General features: G+C 38.6%; 1 protein-coding gene across 4 annotated transcripts in view; it reads left to right on the forward strand.

Annotated features, from left to right (window-relative positions):
• The window catches only part of PIK3CB (phosphatidylinositol-4,5-bisphosphate 3-kinase catalytic subunit beta), an 85,547-nt gene that overhangs the window by 53,460 nt on the left and 18,361 nt on the right, over positions 1–13,726 (forward strand). For all 4 annotated transcript variants that reach the window (XM_027884347.1, XM_027884350.1, XM_027884348.1 and 1 more), the window contains 9 exons: positions 216–439; positions 3,109–3,291; positions 3,547–3,717; positions 4,572–4,649; positions 7,226–7,477; positions 8,070–8,166; positions 9,043–9,173; positions 12,087–12,140; positions 12,874–13,062. In XM_027884347.1, coding sequence (XP_027740148.1) covers positions 216–439; positions 3,109–3,291; positions 3,547–3,717; positions 4,572–4,649; positions 7,226–7,477; positions 8,070–8,166; positions 9,043–9,173; positions 12,087–12,140; positions 12,874–13,062 — 1,379 coding nt within the window. The remainder of the gene's footprint in view (positions 1–215; positions 440–3,108; positions 3,292–3,546; positions 3,718–4,571; positions 4,650–7,225; positions 7,478–8,069; positions 8,167–9,042; positions 9,174–12,086; positions 12,141–12,873; positions 13,063–13,726) is intronic.

The following is a 13,726-nucleotide window of genomic DNA, read 5'->3' on the forward strand; positions in this document are numbered from 1 at the left end:
TCTTTCTGTGGGATTAAAAAAAGCAGTTTGCCAACACTTCTTCTGCTCTGAGGTCTTTATGATGCATTTGCTGTGCTTTCTCTTCATTTGCTCTTGTGAGGAGAGACTTTCCAAACAGTATTCAGGTCAGGGTGAGTTTGGCTTTTCCCTGTAATAGTATCTAAGACACACATTGGTTCAGGTATGTATCTTTTGGCTTGCTTGGATTCTTTCAGGTCTCCATGAGTTCGATGCCTTACAAGATCCTGAAGTGAACGACTTCCGAGCTAAAATGAGAAAGATCAGCGAGGAAAAGATTCAGTCCCTTGTGGGTCTCTCCTGGATGGACTGGCTGAAACACACTTACCCACCAGAGCAGGAACCTGTCATCCCAGAGAGCTTCCAGGATAAGCTCTACAGTGGAAATCTCGTAGTGGCTGTTCATTTTGATAACTGCCAGGTAGGAGTGGTTGTTCCTCACACTTCATGTCTGTTCTTATCCGGATCTGAATTAGCATGGGATTGATGGAAATGAAGTAGAATACTAACGTCGTGGTGTTTGCTTTAAAATGCAAATTCTATCACCAGGGTCCTTGACTCTTGCAAGAAGGCGAGAATGTGAACCTACAGTTGAGAACTGAACTTCCTAAAGTCAAATTACTGTTCTGCTTCTCAAGGCAAAATGCACAACTTGTATATTCTATATTATTTCACATTTGTTTAAACATAAAACGTGATTTAAAGTTGTCTGGACTATTTTTGGACAACTGTTACTGTGTTGCTTCACTAGCATTCAGTTTTAAGCTCAGCTCATCAGGAGCTGCTGGTGAATTCAACGCACTTCCCTCTATGTGTGGCTCGTTGAACATCTTTGGGGTTGATCTGCTCATTAGATTGAGCAATGCATTTAAAAAGAAAAAAATTAGTATTCCCTCTTCTCAAAATGCACACAGACAATTAAAACACTGAGACTTACTTACCATTTTGTTTTGGTTAACAAAACTATAGCTTATTTTTAAATGAAAAGCCCTTTAATTTCCACCAAAAAACCTAAAATGTTGTAGCCTCAGTTTTTTTGATGTTGAAGTTGCTGTGGCTGTGCTTGAGTCCGGCGTTCCTGGTACTCCTTTATACATTCTGTTCTTTTGGATAACTGAATTATCAGCATTGGAAGCCTTAAAAATCTCCCAGGTGTGTAAATATATCAGGCTTTTGACCCGATTTGCTAGATACTGATTTTCTAATGATTCAGTTAATTTTATTTTCAAAACTGTGTAATCTCCAGTGCTATCTCTTTAAACTTAATAAATAAATAAAAAAAAAAGAGAAAAGATAAAATCTACCTCTGGAAACAATAACTGTAGAGGTGCATACTAAATTTGGTCACCAGTAACACCAGCTGATATTATGTGCAAAGTTGTATTATAACAAAAACAACAACAAAGAGGATTTTCCAATCCTCTTTGGCTTAGTAGAGAACTTGTAGTTGTCCAGTAGTGAGAGAATCTGTGTGTTTGTCAGCTTTTGATTGAAACACTGCACGTATGTGCATGTGCTGACAGCACAGAAGCAGAGCAAAAGTTGGTGCTGGTGCAGAATGGATTTGCCTGCCACTATAATAGCTTGGGCTGCTGACATTTCAAATGTTTCAAATGCTTCTACTGCCAACTCTGACCTCCAGAGCTACCAACAGTTCAAATCTGAGCTGCTTTTGAGAGCAGTAAACTCTTTTCCAGACTGTGCTGCTTGTACTGAGCACTGTAATCGTCCTTGAAGAATTAAAGGGAAGATGTGGGGACTGTTGTGGTCTTTTAATTCTTTCAGCTGTAAGAGTGAGAAAGAGAAAATACTTTTAGTCTGGAAGGTGAGGGTGAGCTATAAGAGCTGCCTGGTTCTCTCTGGAGCAAGAGAGGCTTCTCCTCGTTTCTGTGACAGATGTGTCAAGTCCTACAATTGGGAAGGAAGGCAGTGCCAGAGAGCACCAGCTTTCTGGGAAGAAAAAGTGTTATTCCCTGCCTACCCACTGCTAGGAGAAAACCTTCACAGGGTGGAGCTTTCTGAAAGGAGGGAGCTGTTGAGAACCCTGCAGAAACTGAGAAAATACAGAATTAATTTAGCATGACTTTACAGACTTTGTATTTTCCATTAGGGCAACTTGGCTTCTTACCAGTAAATGTCTATATAAATAAAGCACAATGCAAAAGAATGTAAGCCAGACAATACTGCACATTTGTTAATAAATGGGTTTAGGATGCTTACATCTTCAGAAGTGTGTGTGTGTAAATAAAAAATAATAATTAAAAAAAATAATTCCCTGAATCAATCTTTGCAAACAAGCCTATGCAGAGCATAATGTGTTGCATTAAGGTAAATGAAACATTTTACAGATCTGTTACATTAGGAAGTTGAAATGAGTTTGAACTTTTTTTTTTTTTACTTACAAAAGGAAGTAACTTCTTGCCTTAATTTTTTTACAACACATTGAAATTAGAGTTACTTTGGAAACATAAATAACCTCTAAAGGTTTGATTAAAATAATGCTTGGAAAATGCGGAGTCTCTGCATGTTGTAGTCAGAGTGCCATGGGTGTTGACGGCTACTCCTCTTTTCTGCTCTCCTGGTTTGATGGTGGGTTTGTACATTATTCACATGAACAGTTTCTTCTGCTTTATTACTTGAAGTTTTCTTTTTCTTCTGAGTACAGTGGTACTTAGAGGACAGATTGCTAGTGGACAGAAAGAAGCAAAAATTAACACATCTAGTACTGCTAAATACCTTGGAATATGTACATGACTTATTGTTCCCTCAGTCACATTCCAAAAGCAAGCTTCTGGATCAGTGCACTGCTCTAGAAGTCTTCAAATCACTGTTGAATCAAATAGATAAAGGTCTGTGTTCTTAAAAGTACTTCTGGTAGTATAAAACTTTGGGAACTGACATTTTGCAGCTTTTAGGGTGATTATTGTTGTGATTGCCCTACAGATATAAACATTAACTGTAACTGTTAAAATAGGCTGAGTTTGGCAGTTATTATTTCTACTCTATTTTATTATGTGTGCTACAATTTAAGCCTTGTACATCTGACTCTGACAAGCTTGACATTCAATATTCCTGCTCGTGTTTTGTTAGGATGTCTTTAGTTTCCAGGTGTCTCCTAACATGAATCCCATCAAGCTGAATGAGCTGGCAATCCGAAAACGTTTGACTATCCATGGGAAAGAAGATGAGGAAGTTGATCCTGCTGACTATGTGCTGCAAGTTAGTGGAAGGCTAGAATATGTTTTTGGTGATCACCCCTTAATTCAGTTCCAGGTACATAAAGTTTTTTGGGACTTGGTGTAACAATTCTCTGCTGCATTGGCCAGAGGTGCTCCCTGTCCCCTTGGGTGTCTGGCTGTGCTGAACAGTGACACCTTGTCTCTTTGTGTCTGCAGCCCTCTCCAATTGCAAAATACGTGTGCACCATCCCCTTTGTGTCTTTGTAATGAATTGCTTGTTTCTTGGATTTGAAAGTTGCTGTAGAAACACTCTGCTAGGTGGTAACAACTGTTTCCCCTGGGCTTTTAGTACATCCGCAACTGCGTGATGAACAGGACCCTCCCTCAGCTGACTCTGGTTGAGTGTTGCACCATAAAGAAGATGTGTGAGCAGGAGATGATTGCCATAGAAGCTGCCATAAACCGAAAATCATCCAACCTTCCTCTTCCTCTGCCACCAAAAAAAACAAGAGCGACAACTGTAAGTTCATGTGGGGAATGCCTAATACCCGAAAGCAACAGTGACTTGGGGAATACAGATCCTGGGATTTTATGCTGTGACTGCTGTTTGCCAGTGTAGGTCACCTGGGTGTACTCAGAGCCTCCTGTTGCTTGTGAGATGTACCTCAGAAATAGCAGACCTTGAGACTTCTTGCGAATTTCTTACCTACCCTCAGCTTGTCCATCCTCCTTCTCCCCTTGCACCACCCATTCCCCCCTTCCGTTGCTGTTGATTGCACTTTAAATCACAACCCAGAGGAGTGGCTAATAGTGTGGAACCAACAGCTGGAGAAGTTACTGCGGAGAACCTGGGCTCTCCAGCTTTGATGGAGCTGCCCTGGCTGGGGCAGCAGTGCTTTGGGATCTCTGCATTAGCCCAGATACTGTACGTGATGCTGCCACTGCAGTGAGGGCAATTTTAGCCACAATATGCATCTAACTTTCTTATAATCTGGTGCTTCCTTTATTACTAAACTTACGACCTTACAGCACAGTTATATTTTATGTGCTGTCACTCTAAGAAATGTGGGCAGATCTTTGCTCTATTACACGCTCTGCAGTTATTCAGAATGAACAATAAATTTGAAGGGTTATTCTGAATTGTCAGAAGTAGTACGTGATGTGTGTTCTCCAACGCAGCCCCCTTTCAGCTGAGTTTTTACTTTATCTGCTTGTAGTTCTGATGACAAAATTATCCATTAAGATTTCAGATCTGTATTTTTAAGAGGGCATTTTTGTTTGTATTTATGAATTGCTTTAAATGCTTAGCTTATAAAATAAATCTCACTGTTACACTGATGAAGAATGAACTTGTGTCTTTGTTTCCCTTCTCAGAGTGTATGGGATATTTCCAACCCTTTCAAGATTATTCTGTTGAAGGGGAATAAACTAAATACGGAAGAAAATGCCAAAGTAAGTAACTGTGTGGAGTATCAGAAGACATTCTGTTCATCATTTTAATGGTTTCCAATGTTAAGTGACCTCAAAGACATACAGGTTTCAATGCAGGAAAATTGTAGGCATTTTTATTATTCCCAGTGACCTTGGCAGCACTGGTTAAAAATCCAGCTTTACTGCTAAGGTGTTCCCTTGTTGTCTGAAGTTGGATATGTGCATTAGAACAGTGCAGTAATTGTGACAGAATGACATGAATGTTCATATGGTTCTTGATTTTTTAAAAGATGGTTTCTGTAAACTACTGATACTGATGTGAAATAGGCTTATTTAAATGAGACTGTCGCAAACACCTGACACAGATGAAATATTAAATGTTTTACAGTGGCACATGAGGGGTTTGTAGCCCTGAATATATTCTGTGTGTCTAAACATGGACTGCATGCTTCTGTACAGTCTGTCTTTTATTTTCTAAGCATGAAGGACACAAAGAAAGAAAGCTGGAGTATCACTTCCTGTAAAAATGTACATGACTGGGCTACTGACTGTTGTACAGACCACAAGTTAACACATGGGAATTTATTGCAAAACTACTTTAAGGCCTTACAAGAGCAATGCCTGTGAGATAGAATAACTTAAATTTCCTTTATTTTGTTAAATAATCGATAGATTGTATAACCAGTCATGTAGAGAAGGAAGAGATCCAATTAGCCATGGATATTTGCTGTTCTGATGCTTTATTCAAGATACTTGGTGCATTTATTTCATCAAAACTATTGTTACAACCTCCTTGTAAATTTGCAGTCCTTCATTTTACTACATAGCTAAATGAGCCATAATTATATTTTACTACCTGAGACTCTGATTATGGAAATACATCCCTGCAAAACTAGATGTTTCCCTCTTCTAAACCATTATTTGGTTTGTTCTAATATCTTCTCATCTCTGCATTCTGTAAACTCTCAAGTTTTTAAAAGAAAAGAAAGGGAAAAGAAAAGGTGGATTCTGGAAGCAATGTAGCTACCAGGTTTTTCTAGGTGTATTTCCCAGGCTTTAAAAAGTGAGTTGTGGTTAATTTGAGTACATTTTTAGAGGAAAAAGAAAACACTTTGATTATAAGAAACAGGAAAAAATGACAATTGTTTTGTATTAACACCTGTGGGCACCACCTAAATATTATTTAGTATTTTGAATGCTTTTTAGTATTGAAAACTTTGAAGTCCTGTACTTACCCAAGAACAAGAATGCTCAGAGCAACCCTGCAAAGTTGCGTGTGTTTCCCTGTGTTGTCTGTCTACACTGTTACGAAATTGTCACTACTGAGAACTCATTTGTTTTCTGGTCCTGATTCTAAGGCTGTTTAATTCACTGCCATTGTTCATTTACGCCCACTGTGCTTTGGATCAAGCCAATATTCATCTATTTTTGCTGAATCCACCACCAAGGTTCACAAATGCAGCGTTTGTGGGGGGAAACAAAACATTTGTCAGATGGGTAGCAGTGCGATAGTGTGAGCTGGGTGGAGTACTTTCACCTAGAGCACAAGTGACCTCATTCATCTGTCTAACACCCGTTATCTAAAGGCATGACATTGGAAACTGCTTGTCTTTTTGTGTTGCTCTTTGCCTGCACAGTTGGTGCACAGTTTCATCAGTAAAAGGGGAGTGTCAGAATGCAAAGAAAAAAAAAAAAAAGAGACCCAAGCCTTTACATTAACAGGATTGGAAATTTTAGAATTAGAAAGGTGAATTTTTTTTTTAATCCAAAACCTGATGAAGTTTGAAACATCTCTGTCTTTTCCTTGCAGTGCTCAGAAATAATATGATAGCTTAAAGGATAATATGATAGCTTAAAGGATAATATGATAGCTTAAAGGATAATATGATAGCTTAAAGGATAATATGATAGCTTAAAGGGAATGTTGGGAAGGTTGGTCAAGGAGCACGGGGAACCTGAAACATCAGATCACTTCCACACATTTAACTGTAACACTGAGAACTTCTCTTAGGTGTTGACCAAAGGATTACATGTGTGGGTTTTTATCTCTCACTGGTATTTTTGGAAGGCCACCTGAAAGAAGTTGGGATATTTCACTCTGCACTTTTCTGGGTACATATGTTATTAAATAGAAATGCATTCACCTGTAACAGGTTTCATTTCAGTGCCAGTAGCTCCAGCTTTTTTATCCACTTGTTCTTCTGTTTTCCTGATCCTTATTTTCATCCTTCAAGCTACCTGAGTTTGTTGTTTTTTGGGTGCTAAAGATGAAACAATTCCAGGAAATCATGTACATTGTCATTATTATTACAGGTGATTTCTGATGTTGGAGTCAGCAGTGTTCCCTCTGTAGATTTTTATAAACAGTTTAAGTACAAAATGATTTCTTTTTAAGCTGGAAAAACCCCAAAGCTTTTCTCATTTTGAAGCACAAGTTGGCTCTACCTGGAGACTTCAATTTGCATTCAAGAAATTAATCTTAACTTTTTCATTCTGTTTAGTTGTTTGTTGAAATTCATATATATTCTGTATAATATTGTATGGAGAACTCTGTAGGTTCTGTGATAAGCTTTATTTTTGTTATTTCTTTATGGCAGGTTCATGTTAGGGCTGGTCTTTTCCATGGTACAGAGCTCCTTTGTAAAACTACTGTAAGCACAGAAATATCTGGGAGAAGTGACCACGTTTGGAATGAGGAGCTGGAGTTTGAAATCAATGTCTGTGACCTGCCAAGGATGGCAAGGCTCTGCTTTGCAGTTTATGCTGTGATGGATAAGATGAAAACTAAAAAGTCCACCAAGGCAATGAATCCTTCCAAATACCAAACAATTAGGAAAGCAGGAAAAGTGGTAACTATTTCATTTCTTTTTCTTGAGTGACCTCTGAGTTAGATTGAAGTGAACATTCAGAAATTTTTACTTCTCCTCGCTTAAGCGTTCAGGAATGCAAAATGAAAATAAAAAGTTAAAAAGAGGATATGTATTAAGAATTGCACATCTTGGTACAAAAAAGCTTTTGATACTTCTCAGACATTGAAAAAGGCATAAAAATGTCAGTTGTAAGTCAGCTGTCACATAGCTGTTTAAAGAGTTGTGTTTTAAACAGTCAGTTTTATTCTGAGCTGTAGATGAGTTGTGATTGGGAAAAGATGAAACAAATTACATTAGGCTTACATTCAGGGATAGGCTCCCACTCAGGGAAATGTGTATTTTTTCACTGGCAGGTTGATGCCCCTATAATTAAGTCTTATTGTCCTCAGTGGTAGTGAAGTACATGCTGAAAACTAAGCATGTGATCAACTGCTTTTCCAAAAGATATCATCACTATTAAAAAAAAAAAAAAAGGAGCCACCTTCTCAATTTTATTTATACTGTAGTGTTTGCTTTGTAATAATATTTGCTGGCATCTAAATTTCCATGTAAAACTCATTTCCTTTAACAGCATTATCCTGTAGCCTGGGTAAATACCATGGTGTTTGATTATAAAGGACACTTGAAGAATGGAGAACTGGTACTGCACAGCTGGTCATCATTTCCTGGTAAAGTCTAACTTTTAAGGTTTGGGCTTTAGGTACTGGAGAATTTAGTATCAAGTAGTAGAATATTTAGTGTATGCATGTCCCATTCCCCTGTAAGAGTCTCTTTACTGCTTGTATTTTTTATATGGATAAATATATAGCATCCTAATCTCTTTCTTGAAAGTATTGTTCACCAGGGAAGAGGAAGAGCAAGAGTCTGCTTGGAATTAGTATTTTAAAAGTTTTATCTGTTATGGAAGGAAAACCACATACAAATACATGCATGTTTATATCTACTGTTTCTTGTTTTAAAGAAGCAGTTTAGGTTTCATTTGGTCCCCTGTGCTGTGCATCCTGAACTAAACAGATAAACTACAGTGTATGTGGCAACATTTGCATCAGCAAAAAGTGTGAATTAGGGTTTTGTCTTCTTCCCTGATATTCAGCTTGGTTAGTGAGTGTGTGAAACCTCCGTGTCACTATTTATTCCATCCCAAGAAACCCTGTATCAGCTTTGCTGTAGTGCTGAAAGAAAACTGGCTTAAAACTCTTCCTCAGTACTGTTGGATACAGAGGCAGTGTTGTCCTGGGTTGCAGAAGCTGCAGATCTTCCTGGGATTTGTTTCACTACAGGGGTATCTCATCTTCCCTTGACTGTGATGTTTAGTTTGGAAAGAGAAAATCAGCTTCTCCTTGGGTGATAATCCAACATTTGGGAATGTAGGAGGTAGTTTATGCTGGAGGTACAGAGCACTGTACCAGAAGTGCTGTGCTGCAGAACGTGCTGCTGTCTGTTGTGCACATCAAGACACTTTTAACTGTGTCCTTGCCGTTCAGAGGTTTAAAATTTTAATTTGTGCCTGACCTATAATATCAATTGTTCTGTCAATGTTTCAGATGAACTTGAAGAAATGTTGAATCCCATGGGAACCGTCCAGACTAACCCTTACACTGAAAATGCAACAGCTTTGCACATTAGATTTCAGGAATATTCCAAACAGCCTATCAATTACCCTCCCTTTGATAAGGTAAGCTATGACCTAAATAGCAGTCAGGAGAGTTTGTGTAAATAGCTGTTACTTCTTTCCTTTCAACACTGCCTTTTCCAGTGAGTTCCCCTCTTCCTGCCTTTTAGTCAGCACACTGCAGTTTCTAAACTTGCACTGCGTGAGTGGCACTGCTCTGACTTCAGGGTCTATTTTGAAGATGTCTGCTCTTAAAAATGGTCTGTACGTAGTCTTCTGAGGGTCAAAAGCATAATAAGTTCCCATATGTATGATTTAACAAAAAGCTAAATTTATCTGCTATTCTGGAAACCTTCAAACTCTGTTTGCCTGTGATCTATAAAGATCTGCTCTTTCTTGGTACAAATGTGTGTTACCCACTCCTTGGGACACTGCTTTAAGAGCTCAAGTCCTCTAAAGGATAAATAGACTCTTAACACTGCGTGAAAAGGGATTTCTGAAGGTCTGCTCTTGAACTAAACCCACTGAAGCTGCCCTGCAGTTTTGCACAGATGTGAATATCTAGAAAGGAAATGTATATTTGAAGCACATATGGTACTGTCTGAAGGGTGAATGCTAGATAAAAAGTTGTTCACAAACTAGGAAATAAAGCTAAGACAAGCAATAAAATAAGTCTAAAACCAGACAGCTAAGGATGCTCTATAAAAACAACCTTTAACTCATACATACATTAGTCTGAATTTTGGTTTGGAGAAAATCAATAACCACTTAAAGAAAATGGCCTTTTGGCACCTTTTGGGGGGCATGAACGAAAAGACTGAAACCACCAACTCTATCAGCTTGATCAAAGGGGGATTTGGGGTTTAAGGCTCACCAAAATGAAACCATGTAACAAGAAAGGGTTTTTGTTTTGATTTTGAGTTGATTTTTTCCCCCTTGTCCTTGTCAGTACTTCTTTTGTTAAAACAGCATTGGAAATGCAGTAAGAACTAAACCAGTGCTGACTAATTGCTGCCTTATTTATGGCTGACCAGCTGACTCTTCACAGTGGAGACATATCTTAGTCAGCTTTGGTGTTGATTTATTTGTAGTGCTGTAAGTTTTTTGCTCATTACACTTTATGTATTTAATTTCTAAAGAAAAAAAACCCTTGGTTTGATGTGCATATTAGAGAGAGGTTAGGTGAAAGTGTTTCTTTAGTAATCACATACAGTGAGATACCCAGTGTAGTGATGTTAAGATGATGCCTAATGGGTTTCACCACCCATGTAACACTCAAGCTCAGTGAAGGTTCTGTTGAATCAGAAGTAACATTGCAGTGCTTGGGTTATATCAGCCAAGAGTCTGTTGCTCAGAATGGTCTCAGCTGAGACTTGCTTGCTGCTTCTAATTTTCCCAGTGTTATGGCTTGTTTTCGCCAAAGAATTGGACAATTGGGTGCCAGATACTTATTCTAGGAAACATAATGTGCAAGAATAGATGAAAATGTTCAATCATGTCATCAGCCCACTTGCAGAGCGAGTTTGGGGCTGAGGGAGAAGTGCCTGGACCATTGGTAATAATCTGTTGTGTGAGGCAAGAGCTGGTTAATGACCAGTGCTGCTGGCACACTTGGGGTTCACCTGAACAAAGCTGGACTTGCAAAGACTTTCAAAGCTTATTTGCGGGCTGGGAAGCACAGGGAGGCATCAAACATGGAATTAGGACCTTGTGGTTTTGTTTATGCATGTTTTCACACACAATATGTAAACAAGCTCTGCGGCTGAGTGGCAGATGTAATACACGATATTAATAAAAGGTTCATTCAGAGAGAGAAATAAAACAAGTTAGTGTACCTTTTCAAGAGGTTTAGCTGCTGGGTATTTATGCTCTGGTTATTGTAGTCTTTTGTTATTTCTCACATTGCCTGAGTGAAGACAGCACAAGTCCTGCTGAACCTGTGTCTGGGGGTGCTGCTGTAATCCTGGGTGATGAGAGAGGCAGAGCTCTGAGGGAAAGGAGATGGTGTGACTCTTTAGACATCTTTATTAGCTGAGATTTCATTTTATGATTCATTCCTCAAAGCAGCAGCATCTGACAAGTGTAGATAGACATTCCTGCAGTGAGGTTAGACAGCCAACTGGACCAGTTCAGCTGGTCTAATGGGCTCAGGCAGTCACCATTCTAACACCTGTCCAGGGCTGCAGTGTGTGCACAACACTGTTGGAAGAACTGTATTTACAGCTGTACTTAATTATCCATCCTGGTTTATCACGTGAACTTCAAAAACCAGATAGAAAGTTCCAAAGGCCAAAAAAAAAGTGAAAAAGAGTAACTCAGAGCTGAGCTTCTGGGGAAATGTGGCTTTGCTGTTCACAAAAGCAGCAGTCCTTGTTCTGAGGGTTGGTGCTGAGAGTTTGTGGGTGGAATATTCCCTGTATCATTACGTGCTTCTTGTTGGAAGATGGTTGGTCCTGGTGTTACCTGAGGGAAGATCCCAGATCTAGAGAAGTACCTGGAAACACTGAGATCACATGGACAAGCTGAGAAGGTGGTGAAGGGACTGAGTCTGTGAATTCACACTGGAATGGACAGCTAGATGTGTGGAAACAGTGCCCTTGAAAGCAGCAGAAGTAGAGATGAGAAAGCAAAGGATAATTTGGAGCCGAGGAATTGGTTTGCTGCACTGGGAAATAAGAGGAAAATGCAAACAGAAACAGAAAGCAAGGTGATAACAAAAAAACCTGTTTAGCTCAGGATTGCTGAAGAAGAAAAAAACTGAGGTAATCATGGGCACTCCTATTCCTGATCTCCCTAGTCCTGCAGATTAGAAAAGGGGCACATTGTGTTATACCACTGTATATACGAAAGAATAGCGTTGTAACTATCTAAAAGATAGCAAAATTTCCTTATCTCCTTTGTTTCCATAATGTTTATTCTTTCAGTGCAATCAGATTTGGAGTTAAATCTAACGTATTTAAAACCAACTTTTTGCAGATACTTGAAAAGGCAGCTGAGATTGCGAGAAACAGCGACAATGCTGCAATGGCGGTGAGCATCATCTAAAGACTACTTTAAAATTATTTTCTGGGGGTTTTTGGCTCTTCTACATCAGTCTGGAAATAAAGAAGTCTACAGCTCAAATAAGAGTTTACTGGCTCAGTTTTCTTATATAATTCACTTGATGAACTGCCTTAAAATTCATGTATATATCTGCTTTTTCCAATATATTTTGGACTTGGCTATTATTTTGTTAAAAAGCTTTACATACTCTATGGGTTGGAACACAGCTAAGATTTACATTAGATCTGGAAAATAAGTTAGGATTAGAAGACAAAAATATGTGTTTTGACTACTTGGCAAATATACTTTCTTTTAGTTATTATTGGAAAAGTGTTTTGTTTTGTTTTGTTTTTTGCTTTTAATTAAAAGAAATAAATACATATGTATCTATTAAATTTCTTCATTTGAAAAACAAAAGAAGAAATATGCATCCTAAATGAAAGTTCTCCATGTTGGAGTTGGAAAACAGAAATGTTGCCATCTAGTGTCATTAACTCTAAAGTTTAGTTGCATTTTCAGAAGCTGCTGCATGCTGAATTTGGAATCTGTTTGTTGTAGCGCTTACAGCTTAAGAAATCTGAAAGAAAGGCACATTAGTCATTCCCTTGTGTTCCCTGAGTTTTATCTGATGTTCCTCCTGCTGTGGAATTGCTGGTATTTGAGCTAAAATATACGAATCTTACTGAATTTATCACAACTTTATACCTTTCTCCTTTTTTAGGGTCGAGGTGGTAAGAAGTTTTATGTTGTGCTAAAAGAAATAATGGAAAGAGATCCTTTATCTCAACTTTGTGAAAATGAAATGGATCTCATTTGGACTTTGCGATATGACTGTCGTGAAAATTTCCCACAATCATTGCCCAAACTGCTGCTCTCTTTAAAATGGAACAAACTTGAAGATGTTGCTCAGGTAAGGGAAAAGACAACAATGGTGTGAAAAAATGCTGGAGTCAAATCATCAGTAAATAGGATTTCATTCCATCAGACTTCTGAATAGTCCTCTGGCAAAAGTACAGCAATTATTTATACAGACTAATTTTAAAATCCTGTGTCCACTTTGATCTTAAATGCAGGGAATGTCACAGACTCACAACATTGTTTAGGTTGGAAGGAGCCTCCTGAGGTTGTGACACCCAGTGCAGCCCCCTGTGCTCAAACACAGTCACCTGAGCAGGGCTGTGTCCAGCTGGGATTGGAGTATCTTCACCAGTGGAGACTCCACAGTCTCTCTCACATATTCCAATGTGTGACCCTCCTCACAGCAGCAACATCTTTTACAAGGCTACTAAAAATTTTAAAGAAAAGGTTTATCGGTCAAGATCTGAAACAAAACTTCTTATAAAAATTACTAAACTGCTCAAATAGAGTAAAAATCCACATCTCAGTCTGGGTAATTAAACCTCGTTCAGGCAGACAGGTGAGTTTCAAAGAAATATGATCCCCACCAGTGGTACAAAACACATCATTTTCATCATGTGCCTGTTTGACCAAAGAGAGTCTCCTTGAAGTTACCGTCAGTTACTAAGGACATGAAGGCTGGTGCTGCAAAACAAGATGCATTTTCAGTGAAATCA

Source organism: Empidonax traillii, unplaced genomic scaffold, assembly GCF_003031625.1.
Source record: "Empidonax traillii isolate 1590-97213 ecotype Southwest subspecies unplaced genomic scaffold, ASM303162v1 scaffold143:size1492093, whole genome shotgun sequence".
NCBI lineage: Eukaryota > Metazoa > Chordata > Aves > Passeriformes > Tyrannidae > Empidonax > Empidonax traillii.